General features: G+C 43.6%; 1 protein-coding gene across 3 annotated transcripts in view; it reads left to right on the top strand.

Annotated features, from left to right (window-relative positions):
- Positions 1–14,177, top strand: part of CNBD2 (cyclic nucleotide binding domain containing 2) — a 59,710-nt gene that overhangs the window by 3,608 nt on the left and 41,925 nt on the right. For all 3 annotated transcript variants that reach the window (XM_060030875.2, XM_060030874.2, XM_060030876.2), the window contains exon 3: positions 13,038–13,175. In XM_060030875.2, the coding sequence (XP_059886858.1) occupies positions 13,038–13,175 (138 nt within the window). The remainder of the gene's footprint in view (positions 1–13,037; positions 13,176–14,177) is intronic.

Genomic DNA, 14,177 nt, shown 5'->3' with positions numbered 1-14,177 from the left:
AAAAAGAGTGCAGACTTCACTTAGTTTTCCCCAGTGGTAACATAACTGTAGTGCAATATCAAAACCAGGGAATTGACATTGATGTAATCCACAGAGTTTATTCAGTTTTCACCAGTTTTATATGCACTATTTGTGTATGTATATAGGCCTATGCAATTCTGTCACGTGTAGATTAGTGCAATGTTACCACCATAAATACCTAGAGATGTTTGATCATCACAAACGTCCCTCATGCTGCTGCTTTATAATTACACCCATTCCTTTCCCATACGCTGTATCCCCAACCGCAGGTAACACTAATCTATTCTCCATCTCTTTAATTTTTTTCATTTCAAAAACGTTGTATAAATGGGATCATTTAGTATGTAACTTTTGGGGATTGGCTTTTTTTTTTACTCAGAATAATTCCCTGGAGATTCTTCCAGGTTTTTGTGTGTATCAATAGTTTGTTCATTTTTATTGCTGAGTCATAATCCATGGTGTGGATGTACCATGGTGTATTTAACCAGTCACCCACTGAAGGACATTTGAGTTATTTCCAATTTGGGGCTATCACAAATAAACTTGCTATGAATTCTTTTATAATATGGCCTTAGGTAAGTCGTATACGCTTCCTGAGCCTGGGGATAATAACTACCACACAGAATGGCTCTGAGGAGTCAATGAGAGAATATATGTAAAAGAACTAGTACCAGGGCTTCCCTGATGGCGCAGTGGTTAAGAATCCGCCTGCCAATGCAGGAGACACGGGTTCGAGCCCTGGTCCAGGAAGATCCCACATGCAGTGGAGCAACCAAGCCCATGCACCACAACTACTGAGCCTGTGCTCTAGAGCCTGTGAGCCACAACTACTGAGCCCGCATGCCACAACTATTGAAGCCCGTGTGCCTAGAGCCCGTGCTCCGCAACAAGAGAAGCCATCGCAATGAGAAGCCCGCGCACCGCAATGAAGAGTAGTCCCCATTCACCGCAGCTAGAGAAAAGTCCACATGCAGCAACGAAGACCCAGTGCAGCCAAAAATAAATTAATTAATTAATTTAAAAAGAAAAAAAGAACTAGTACCAGGTCTGGTATTATTTAGATGTTCTTTAACTTCTTACATCAATGTTTTATAATTTTCAGCATACAGAGCCTGCACATATTTTGTTATACCTAAGTATTTCATGTTTTTAGTGCTACTATAAATGGTATTGTTTAAAATTTTTTGATTTTTAATTGTTTGATAGTATATAAAAATACAATTGAATTTTGTTTAGTAACTTGTGTCCTTCATTAAACCAGGAAACTCAGCCCTGCTGGGGTTGTTTCTTCAAGTTTTTACTACCCTCACTCCCAAAATCCACTTGGCATTATTTGCTTTTCAGATTCTGAAGTTGGTTGCTGTTTGTATTTTGTCCAGAGTTTTTAGTTGTAACGGATGAGGGAGAGAGGCTGTAATGGGATTACTCCATCTTGGTTGCTACTGGAATTCATTATTTATTCTGATACTCAAATTATCTCAGATTTGACCAGTGGGAGCCCCTTCAGGCTGACTTCTGTGTCCTTCTGATACATCTCCATCATTTTTTGAGTATTTTCTTACTTTCTAGCATATCTTGTACCTTCTCTGTCTCAGCTCAGGATTCAGTCATTTCTCCAAGAAACCCTTGTTCTTTTAGTGGAGAATGGTGTTTAGAAACCAAGATTTGGGCAGTGGGTTTGTTCATTGCTGTTGGAATGGTCACTGCTCCTAGGCTGTCTCATGGACAGAGGGAGGGTATATATGTATGTATATACGGTAAGTGCACGTACATTTATATCTGTTTATTTCTACACCTATCTATATATATTGAAATCCATGAGTTCACACCAACACATTCAACTCCAGTCCAACACCACAGGGTTTATCCTAGTTTTCTCTCTTTCTATACATTTAATTCCCTTCTTTGACAGAGAGAAACCTGGCTCTCACGGTCTTCTTTGACCGGCCCTCCTGAATGTAACCAGTCTCCTGTTGTTGCACACTAACCCTGTCCCCCACCACCATGCCCTCACCCCAGTCCCCTCACCCTGCTCAGGGCTCCAGCACCTTGTGCTACCCCACCACAGCCTCCCTCTACCCCCAGACAGATGCCTGCTATGCCTGGCCTCAACTAATGGCTTCTAAACAGAATCATTCAGGAAGGGTGGGGGACGGGGAATGAAACCATACCTCGAAACCTCACACCTTAGATGGGATTCACACCCAGTTGCACCTCAGATGGGACTTGACCCACAATCTCTGGCTTAGGAGGGTACTCGAACCCACAGTCTCCCAGCTGAAACCGCACACCTGGGCTCAGAACATAATGAAGCTCAGGTTCTTTACGTCTCAGCGCAGAAGGAATTCAATAAGAGGCAAAGTGATAGGCAGGAAGTAGATTTATTAATATAGGATGCCTGTGAAGGATACAAGTGGGCAGGGAAGAGGGATCTGCCCCAAGAATTAAGTGGGCTACATTTTTATAATCAAAGGAAAAATGAGGACGGGGAGAAGACCACCTTTGTCCTCTTCATTTGTAAAGATGTAGCAGGAAAATGGGGTACAAGAGGATGGTCACGTCCCAGGTCTTGGGTGAGTTCCTGGGACAGGCCACCAAGTGAGGGTCCTTGGCCTCGCACAGGAAAGAATTCAAGAGCGAGCCATTGTAAAGTGAAAGCAGAGACACACATTCCATAGGCAGAATGCAGTTCGTCTTAAAAGGCGAGAGAGGCCCTGGGAGAAACACTCCACAGAGTGTGGGCCGTCTCAGAAGGTAAGAGTGGCCCAGAAATATGCGGTGGTTAGTTTTTATGGGCTGGGTAATTTCATAGGCTAACAAATGGGAGGATTATTCCGACTATTTTGGGGAAGGGGTGGGGATTTCCAGGAATTGGGCCACTGCCCACTTTTTGGCCTTTTATGGTTAGCCTTAGAACTGTCATGGTGCCTGTGGGTGTGTCATTTAGCATACACTAATGTAATACAATGAGTGTATAATGAGGCTCAAGGTCTAGTGGAAGTTGAATCTTCCGCCATCTTAGGCTTAATTGGTTCTAAACAGTTTTTGTCGTATCCTCAACAGCTGTGTCATTCTTTTCAAGGTTGTGCCCTGCCCCCTTCCCCCCTGTGTCAGCAACATACTTTTTTTTTAAAACTTAAAAAACAATTGTGGTAAAATACACAAAAACAATTTACCATTTTAACCATCTTTAAGTGTACAGTTCAGTGACATTAAGTACATTGACGTTGTCCTGTAACTGTCACTACCATTCATCTCCAGCACATTTTCATCTTCTCCAGCTGAAGCTCTGAACCCATTAAACAATGACTCCCCACTCCTGCCTTCTTCCAGGCCCTGGTAACCACCATTCTACTGTCTCTATGAATTTGACTCTTGTAGGTACCTCATACAATATTTGTGCTTTTGTGTCTTATTTTAGTTAATATTTTCAAGGTCCATCCACATTGTAGCCTGTATCAAAATTTCCTTCCTTTTTAAGGCCAATTTTCCACTATATATATGGCACATTTTGTTTGTTTATCTGTTCATTTGTCAATGGACATTTGGGTTGTTTCTCCCTTTCGTTTTTGTTTTTTTCCAAATAAATTTATTTATTTATTTATTTTTGGCTGCGTTGGATCATCGTTGCTGCACCTGGTCTTTTCTCTAGTTGCAGTGAGCGAGGGCTACTCTTTGTTGCGGTGCACGGGCTTCTCATTGCGGTGACTTCTTCTGTTGTGGAGCACGGGCTCTAGGTGCACGGGCTTCAGTAGTTATGGCTCAGGGGCTCTAGAGCGCAGGCTCAGTAGTCGTGGCACATGGGCTTAGCTGCTCCGTGGCATGTGGGATCTTCCCGGACCAGGGCTCGAACCCGTGTTCCCTGCACTGGCAGGTGGATTCTTAACCACTGTGCCACCAGGGAAATCCCTGTTTCTCTCTTTTGACTATTGTTTATAAAGCTGCTATGGACCATGGTGTACAGAAATCTCTTTTGAGTCCCTGCGGTCAATTTCTTTGAGTATATACTTGTTACCCGAAAAACTGGGTTCACCTCTTGGTGAGTATCGAGCCAAAAGACACAACCAAGCCGAAAATCCGGAGAAGGAAGGATTTATTATTACTTACAGTAAGTAAGGAGACCACTGGGGATCTTTCCCAAAGCAGTGTCTCCCCAAACACCAAAATCGGGCAAGTTTTAAACCAGGGGCACATGCATATTCTTGAAGGGGTTTGAGCGGTCAATAGAGTCCAAGCTTTAGTTGATTGAAGTCACTAAAGGGTCAGAAAAGGTCAACATCATCATCCCTTAGGTTCCAGTTGATGTAATGGTAGAGCGTTTCAGGCCAATCTTTACCACTGAAACAGAATTGGGAATCTTTACAACTGATTTATAATCTTTGCTATTGTTACATCTTGTGCCTAATACTGAGACCTGTTCAAGGACAAGCCTGTGGCCAGGCTTAGATCACAAAATGTCTTAGGTCAAAAATGACGACTCTTATGTCAAGAAAGCTATGTCTGGTTCTCTTTCTCTGGGGACCCCCTACCCTATCTTCTTACATACCCAGAAGTGGAATTGCTGGATCATATGGTAATTCTATGTTTAATTTTTTGAGGAACCACCTTATGTTTTCCACAGCAGCTCCACCATTTTACATCCCCACCAACAATGCACATGGGTTCCAATTTCTCCTCATCCTTGCCAACACTTGTTATTTTGCATTATTTTTTAAAATGTGAGATGTTAAATAGAAAATTTTTAAATAAGTTACCAGTGATCAAGAAATTCAGATTTTCAACAGATTTGGTAATCCTATAATTTCATTTACACACACCACATACTGCATACATCATTCCAGGGGGCCAGCTGTGCTCATGGTGAAGAGGAAGCAGGTTCCTCTTGCTAATGAGGTGGTTTGGATAAAAAGCCCCAGGCTGTTCCATTTGTGTGTGTGTGTGTGTGTGTGTGTGTGTGTGTATGTTTAATTTTTTATTATGAAGTCTAAGAGGCTTGCTCTGGTCTCTACTATTAACTTCTTTTTGATAACCTTTTTTATCACATATGTTTGATCTTGGGATGAAGGTCTGTTTTATCTTTCGATGTTTTGATGAACTGAAGAAGATAACTGGTCTAGGGTGCTCAATCTGACCGTCTGTATGTAATTATGTTTGTAACTAACTCTTTAGTAAGTCTCATTCTTGATAAACTAGTATAAATTCAGTAGCCTAGATACTTCATCATCTTTTTGCCTTTTTCTCCTTTCACTGATTTCTATTCAGTTGCAACCCTCCTAGTTCCCAGTTTCAATGAACCTGTTTTTACTGTGGTGCTCTACCAGTAGCTCTGTGTTCCTTATTGTACTGCACTGATTTTGTTTTATTACTTAAAAACTGATTCAGTCATTTGAATAGGTGAGATGTATATACATATAGATAGACAGATAGATAGTACAAAATTCAAAAGTCAAAAAAAGAGTAATTAGGACTTCCCTGGTGGTGCAGTGGTTAAGAATCCGCCCACCAGTGCAGGGGACACGGGTTCAATCCCTTGTCTGGGAAGATCCCACATGCCGCGGAGCACCTAAGCCTGTGTGCCACAACTACTGAGCCGGCACGTCACAACTACTGAAGCCTGTGTGCCCTAGAGCCCTCATTCCACAACAAGAGAAGCCACCGCAATGAGAAGCCTGTGCACCACAACGAAGAGTAGCCCCTGCTCGCCGCAACTAGAGAAAGCCCGCGTGCAGAAACAAAGACCCAATGCAACCAAAATAAATAAACAAGTAAATAAATAAATAAAATAAATTAGAAAGTTCACACTGACCTTTAAAAAAAAAAGATAATTGTTATACTTCTGCTTTTCTTCATCCTTTCCTATCCAGTTTTAATTATTATTGTTAGTTCCCTTTATATCTTTAAATGTGCTTAGACATGTTTCTAGGTTTATCAGATTTAAAAGGTATCTTAAGATTTACAGCTATAAAAGTTGAAGAAACCCATGTGCTTAACCCTCCCACTTTCTTGCCGTCTGTGTCTCCATACTTGTTAGCTATATTATTTCTTGGTTCCCTTTTAATTGTTCATTTCCAGCTCCTTCACTTGCTTTTTGCAATCTTATCCTCTGTATTCAGCAAGGCTCACTTCCTTGTTGATGTTTCTGAAATTACCTTCACTTCTGATGTGTTGTTGTTGTTTTTTTAATACTTTCTTTCCTGAGCTCTGCCAGTGCCATCTCCTCCAGTTGCTTCATCATCTCTTCTTTGAACTATAGCATCCTTGCTTTGATCTCTTGCTTTAAAATTCATTAAGCCCTTTGAGTCCTTTGCTGTTCATGATTATCATCTGTTTCATGTTAATTTTTGTGTTTTTTTTGGTGAGTGCCTTTTATCTAATATTTGTTTTCCTTGTTCCCTGCCTCCCCCCTCCCACTTTTCTGTAATATATTTATATAGGTCCGGTGCTATTTATTTTTTTACTATAACTCCCCTTCAAGTGAAGTGAGTTCTTCCTGGTCAAGCTATTTGTTGGAGTTCTGCATGGAGAGGGCACTAGAGTAGAGTTCCAGGCTGGCAGGAAGTCCTTTAAGGTCATTAGCAAAGCTCCTTAGGACAAGGGTTTTGTGTGAGTGAATCGTTTTAGTTTTTTCCTCTTCCCGGCAGATGGAGCTTGGCAGCTGCAGCGTTGCAAAGATGGCATGTCTGTGTGTTTCCCTGGTCCATTCCCTGCTTCTCCTTGGTGCCAGTGGTACCACGGAGGCTCCCAGAGCCAGCCCTTACATCACAGTCCCAGTGTTCAACAGAAGGTGTTGTTGGTTCTGCCTTCAAGGTGCATGACCCTCTCTGGAGGACTCAGAGCGCTGCCAGCTCTCTTCCCCTGAGACCTCAGTCCCAGGCCTTCTCTATTGACTTGAACCCTCTGTGTCTTCTCGGCATTTGCCGTTTCTTCATTGACACGACGGGTTCCTACTCTGAACACCTTTGCCAGAGAGCTTGTTCTGCCACTGGATTGCTCAGCCCAGAAATGCTGGCAAGTGAATGCCCTTAGGAGCAGCCCTCAACCAATGGGACAGCCCTGAGGGGTAGGGGAGCAAAATTTCCCACCCCAAAATGTGTCTCTTTGGCATTAAGATTAATTTAACCTGATTATTTTTAAGAAACAGAAACCTCAAGAAGTCTTTGTTTTTACCTCCCCCTTAGCTACCTAGAGAATTTAGATTAAGGGCCTGGAATAGAGCTAATGCCAGAGATACCTGCAGAGAATATGAGCTGAGTGTGGTGGGGGAAACGTGCAGGACCTTAGTGATCAGAGTCCGTTGTGTGTCCCATTGTCTCTGCATGACCCAGGAAACATTTGTTTACCAAATATTTGTTTTTTTCTATCTCCAAGTAGAATTGCCTTCCTCTCCTTTGAAGTCCCAAACCACAACCCCCGACATGCTCTTTCGTTTTTAGCTGAAGAAGCTGAAATTTAAGGTGGGGATTTTGGCCATTTTGGCAAATTACTCAGTTTTCCCAGGTCTCTCCCAAGTATACATGTTATTAAACTTTTGTTTGATTTTCTCCTGTTAATCTGTCTCATGTCAATTTAATTCTTAGACCAGCCAGAAGAACCTAAAAGGGTACAGAAGAGGAAAATTTCTTCCTCCCTAACAGAGGCATGCTAAGCCCATTGGAGCCCCAAATGCCAACAAGAATGACATGTTCGTTAATGTGTGTGCCTCTCTCAAAAATTGTTTTTAATGTATGAAGAAGAGCAGATGATTCTTCTCCTTAGTCATCTAACATGATACATCATATTTACGCATTCTCTATTGACCATCCTTGCATTCCTGGAATGATATGCTATTTTAAAGTGTGCTATTGAATTTCATTAGCTTAATATTTTATTTAAGATTTTTAAAACAATATTCGTAAGTGAAATGAATCTCTAGCTTTCTCTTTTCATGCTACCTTTATCAGGTTTAAGTATCAGTATTCTCCTTGCTTAATAAATAGAATTTGATAGTTTTCCTTCTTCTTATGCTCTGGAATAGTTTAAGAAACATCAGGATTATTGGACATTGCCTGTGAAAACTTCAGGACCTGGTACTCTTTTCTTTTTTGGTGGTAGTGGTGGTGAGAAAGCTCTTTTACAACTTTCTCTATTTCTCCTATGAAAATTAGTCTATTAGATGTTTTCTATTTGGGTCACTTTGGTAAATTATTTTTTCCTAGAAAATGACTCATAAAATCCCAGTATTTAAGTGTTGACAACTAATTCAAAATTTTTTGAAAACTCTGTCAGAACTTGCCAGCAGGCTAGATATGGCCTGTAGACTACCATTTTGCAACCCCTGATTATAGTCAGAGGATTTTAGACCTGAAAGAGGCCATATAGATCCTGTACCAGGGGTTGCAAATAGGTAACATGCTCACAGGTAACACGGTTGTGTGAGGTGAGGACTTTGGTGAATTGAAGAGCCCATTCCCCAACTAAAGATAAAGAAGTTAAGTTTTCACAATATGTTAACCAAAACACCATGTAGGTCAAATAAAGCAGTCTGCAAACTCAGTTTGGCCCATGGGTGGCTGGTTCGTGGCCTCTGCCAGTTTAACCCCACTTCCTGCCATACCTCCTAGGCGTCTCACTTTCCAGCCACATTTTATGCTCCCTGAACAAGCCCTGCCCTTTCTTCATGTATCTTTATAGCTTTATTCTAGTGAGACGACCACAGCTGGCGACAGATGAAGTTGGGAGTGTCTACTTTTGAGGTTCCATCAGGTTTTTGTTCTACCTACCGGCATCCTCTAATGCCCCTCATTAGCCTGGTCCTCTCCATGTCACTTGGATCCTGAGGCAACTCAGGGGCAACTTAGGGGACTGGTGGGACACCCCCCTGTCCATATCTACGTCCTACTGTCTCTTTGGCTTTCCCCATGTCCAGTAGTCATTTCTCTCTGAAACCCTCTAAACATTTGTAGTAGGGGATCTTCTTAGATTTTCTTCCTCAAGTCTAGGTCTGGGGTTGGGGAGGCAACCACACTGCTTCTCTCTCTTACTCTCTTTTTCTGAAACATTTTCTTCCTGTTTCTTCTTGAGTTCTTTACATCTTTTCTCCAGGTAAGGGGGGAAAAACCAGTTCTATCTCTTCTCACCTCTGTAAGTGATTAGTGTCTCATCCCAGGACTGGTGGCCTTTGAATTTAGCAATTTAGAGCCTGAATATTTCTTCCCAGCTGTCCAGCTGTCCTCACTGTATTCAGTACCCTTCCTTGGCTATCAGTCTGGGGGGGCTTAGCTGGATAAGAATGACACATCAGGCGGTAACTTGAAATCACAGTTTTTCACTGAGGATTCTAGTACAAGAGCAAGATGGGATTTTCAGCTGCCATCTTTGATCTAGTAGAAAAAAGTACTTTATAACCGATATGCTTCACTTTTGGAAGGACCTCAGAGTCCTTGAGTTCCAGTCACCAAATATCTTTTAACACTTGGCACCCCGTTTGGTTGAGGACTTCCAGTTTGCTGAGTGTTCCTGATTTGCTGGTTTAACAAGGTTTATAGGATAGTGCCAGGCACCTACACTCCAGGCTCATCTCCAATTTCGAAGCCTCAGAGTGGTCCCCAGGCTGAGGTTTTGGATGTCCTCACGCCAAGCCCAGAAGCCTCCTACTCTCTTTAAGCTCGCCCTGTGACTCTGGCAGTCATTTAGCTACTTTGAGCCTTAGCCGCATGCAGGGAGTGGGTGTGAAGTCCCTCACCTTATAATAGTTGTGAGGATTAACTAAGATAATACCTCTGAGTGTGCACTAAACGTTAGATTCCCAGATTCCAGTTACTTCCCACTGCCCTCTCTTCCTTCCAGACTCTTCCAGTGTGACATAAGGAGGTTCTGAGAATAGATTTGTTAGAACGAGGCTTCCAGCCACTGTTGGTTGGGGATAAGGAATGGAGAGGAGCTCTTACCTTGCCACTGAGGGACACTTTGTTTCTAGTATAACTGGATTCTTGGGGAAAGACTTGTGGTCCTACCCTTGAAAAGCAAAGGGGCTGTTGTGCCATTTGCCAGCTCAGGAACCATGAAGAGATATATGGTGTCCCATTCCTGGCAGATCCTGAAGAAGGAATTGGTGAGGAGTGTCAAGGACCCCGGGAGGGAATAGTGGAAGACTGAACAAACAGGTACTTTCAGGAAAGGAGAGGCAGGTGGAGGAGGCGGCCTCGGATAAACGTGGCCACCCTGTACCTTTTGGAGTCACAAAGGAAGGACTGAATTCTGACCCCTGCCCTGTAGCCTACTCTGCCCTTGGCATTGGCTACACTTTGAGCCCCTGAGGACTGCTCTGTACTCACCCTTCTTGCTATTAGGAGAGTCAGAGAGAATAAGGCCCAGCATCAGGGTAGAGTAATAGGTTAAACTTAAGGACTCTGGAGCCAGACTTCCTGGGTTTAAATCCCTATCACCTATTAGTCGTGCGGCTAATATTAGTATTAGGCAAGTTACTTGATTTGCTGTGCCTGTTTTCTCTTCTGTAAAGGGTGATGATAGCAGTACCTACTGCACTGATTTGTTATTGAGGATTAAATAAGTCAATACATATAATAGGCTTAGAATAGAACCTGATAATGGCAAATTGTATTCAATAAATATTAATTTTATTAATAAAGCTTTTCCCCATATTTCCTTTAGATATGTAATTTTTAAAAAATATTATAGTTACAGGTAGAGCACCTCACCATCTCACTCCCTTTCTCCTCACTGGCAACAACTTTCCTGAGATTGATAGGTACCCTTCCTGTCTATATTTTAAAATTTTTATTATATCTGTGTGTATCCATAAGAACCTGCAGTATGCGGCACATTTTAAAAAATGGTGTCATAAATGGCATCTCATTTCACCTTTTTTCCACTCAAAATTGTGTGAGCTTTACCCCCATTGACACACTCTAGTGCCATGTCCAGTCCCGTGACTCTACCTGATGTATTTTTCTTATTTGTTCCTAAAACGTCTTTTACAGCTTGTTATTATGAACCAGGAGCCAATCAAGGTTCATATTTTCCATTTGTTTGTATGTCTCTCTTTTTTTTTTTTTTTTGCGGTATGCAGACCTCTCACTGTTGTGGCCTCTCCCGTTGCGGAGCACAGGCTCTGGACGCGCAGGCTCAGCGGCCATGGCTCACGGGCCCAGCCGCTCCGCAGCATGTAGGATCTTCCCAGACTGGGGCACGAACCCGTGTCCCCTGCATCGGCAGGCGGACTCTCAACCACTGCGCCACCAGGGAAGCCCATGTCTCTCTTTTTTTAAAAATAAATTTATTTATTTGGCTGTATTGGGTCTTTGTTGTTGTGCGTGGGCTTTCTCTAGTTGCGGCGAGCGAGAGCTGCTCTTCATTGTGGTGCGTGGGCTTCTCATTGTGGTGACTTCTCTTGTGGAGCACAGGCTCTAGGTGTGCAGGCTCAGTAGTTGTGGCTAGCGGGCTCTAGAGTGCAGGCTCAGTAGTTGTGGTGCACGGGCTTAGTTTTTCCACGGCATGTGGGATCTTCCCAGACTAGGGCTCAAACCCATGTCCCCTGCATTGGCAGGTGTATTCCCAACAACTGCGCCACCAGGGAAGCCCTGTTTGTATGTCTCTTGAGTATTAGTCTAGAACAGCCCCCTCACTTTGTTTTTTTCCTCATGCAACTGACCTTTATTTTAAATAAATTTATTTATTTATTTCTTATTTATTTTTGGCTGTGTTGGGTCTTCGTTGCTGTGCGCGGGCTTTCTCTAGCTGCAGCGAGTGGGGGCTACTCTTCGTTGCAGCACGCGGGCTTCTCATTGCCATGGCTTCTCTTGTGGCGGAGCACGGGCTCTAGGTGTGCAGGCTTCAGTAGTTGTGGCACGTGGGCTCTAGAGCTCAGGCTCAGTAGTTGTGGTGCACAGGCTTAGTTGCTCCGCGGCATGTGGGATCTTCCCAGACCAGGGCTCAAACCTGTGTCGCCTGCTTTGGCAGGCGGATTCTTAACCACTGCACCACCAGGGAAGCCCTTGCAACTGACTTTTTGAAGAAACTGGGTTAGCTGACTTGTAGATTGTTTTACATTCTGGATTTGTCTCTTTGGTGTTGAACTTGTTTCCCTGTCCCTTCTATTTACTTGGCAGGTGGAGGGTGACTGCCCTTACTCCTCAATTCATATTGGGATGGAGAGGCTGATTTGTTCTCAGCTCCAATTCCAAATTCCCAGGGAAAAGATAGGATGGCTTATCTTGGATTAGGTGTTATATTAGTTTTCTTTTGACTGCTGTACCACAATTTAGTGGCTTAAAACAGCACACACTGGGACTTCTCTGATGGTCCAGTGGTTGAGACTCCGTGCTTCCAGTGCAGGGGACACAGGTTCGATCCCTGGTTGGGGAATTAATATCTTGCATGCTGCACGGCATGGCCAAAAAATAAATTAAAACAAACAAACAAACAAACACACATTATCTTCTGGAGGCTAGAAGTCTGGCACGGGTTCAAATCCAGGTGTTAGCAGGGCTGTGTTCCTTTCTCGAGGGTGGAGGGAAGAATTCATTTCCTTGACTTTCTGTCTTCTACAGACCACCACATTCCTTGACTCATTGCCCTTTCTCTGCCTTCAAAGCCAGCATTGTTGCATCTCTCTGCCCATTCTTCCCTCAGATGCATCTGATTCCATCATGCAGGCTCTTTACATCACCCCTCATGGCGTGCCGTTACTTGTGCACATTATTTTCTGGACCCAAGTGAAGGACTTCACAGTTAACTAAAGCTGTGCTGGTGAATGCTTTAATAGGCTCCTGGGGAGGGATATGCCCCCATTTGTAGTAGTTGCCAGTTTCTGTGGCATAAGTACTCCCACCATGGCCAATTTCAAGCTACCAATATGATTTCAACAGGCTTGAAAACTTCCTAAAGATGTAACTATGGTTCCAGCAACAACACTGCATTTAATCCTATTACATTTCACCTTGTTCACACTATCCAGCCTGCTGTTGACTGTTGAAAACAGATGGTTTCCACAGATCTTGTTTGTTTTGTTTCCACAGGGGCTGTACCAGCTCACCATGGATATCATTAGGATGAACCGAGTGTGTAGAATGTTCCGCCAAGGCCTCAGGGGACTTCGGGAATATCAGATCATTGAGACTGCTCACAGAAAGCACCCTATCTTCTCTTTCTGGGATGTAAGCTGCTGGGCTTAGCAGGTTTATACACAGTTTAAAGGGGTCGAATAAATAGCACCTCACTTCCCAGCCCAAGTTCTGAATCAACTGAGAGAGAAGACAAAGGGTAAAGCAGATGGGAGACTGAGCTGTCACTTTTATTAATGACAAAACTTATATTGGAGAAGCTGACGGGTGTCATTAAGCCAGAGGGTTACCTAATACTAAATCCCAGAGTTGGACAGCCTTATCGACGACCCTAGTCACAGGCAGTGCTGGACCAAGGCAGGCATTCACTGCAGTAGCAGGGTCTCCTGCCCTACACTCACAGCAGGGAAGGGCAGAGCAGAATGTGGGCTTGGAGGGATGGAGAAGGGGATGATCATGCCCGGTTTCTCCTTCCAAATTCACCAAAGAGTTTAAGTCACTCCTTCCCAGTGTGAAAGGAGAGGGGCTAGTAGTGTTCTGCTAGTACAACTCCCTTCACGTAGAGAGAAACATCAAGAGTGGGGAAGAAGCCATCTCCATTCCAAGGGTGATCAAAACAGCCAGAAGAAATCCAGGAGCCACAATGGAGCCAGGATTTCCCGAATACCTACCAACTGTTCATCTTCTCTGCCTTCTTTCCTGTCCCCCCCCCACCTAGACAAGAAGGGAACATTTGCAGGGCCTCTCTGGTGACCTTGCTTTCTAGATTTTCTGGAAGGTCCCAATTTCAAATATTTTATCCCAGTGGTAGATCCTGAGCCCCTTTTTGGCTCAGAAAAGTTGATCACCCTTCTGTTAACTTGTTCTGGGTCCCCAAGGGTGTCTTCATTACTATCCAGGGCTCCAAAGTTTCCCCAGCCAATAACTAGACAAACCCTGCCCAGATTCCTATTGTGCCAGCCGCGCCTCCCCACTGCATCCAGCGATTGCCTCGAAAATATTTCCCAGAATGGTTTCTGAAGCCTAGCAGCCAAGGAGAGGGGCGTGGAGGGGTGGTGATGGGGAAAGGAAGGTGTCTTAGGTTGGTTTCTAAGG

This window comes from Delphinus delphis, chromosome 15, assembly GCF_949987515.2.
Source record: "Delphinus delphis chromosome 15, mDelDel1.2, whole genome shotgun sequence".
In the NCBI taxonomy this organism is placed as follows: domain Eukaryota; kingdom Metazoa; phylum Chordata; class Mammalia; order Artiodactyla; family Delphinidae; genus Delphinus; species Delphinus delphis.
This window is presented reverse-complemented; position numbering and strand designations above follow the sequence as displayed.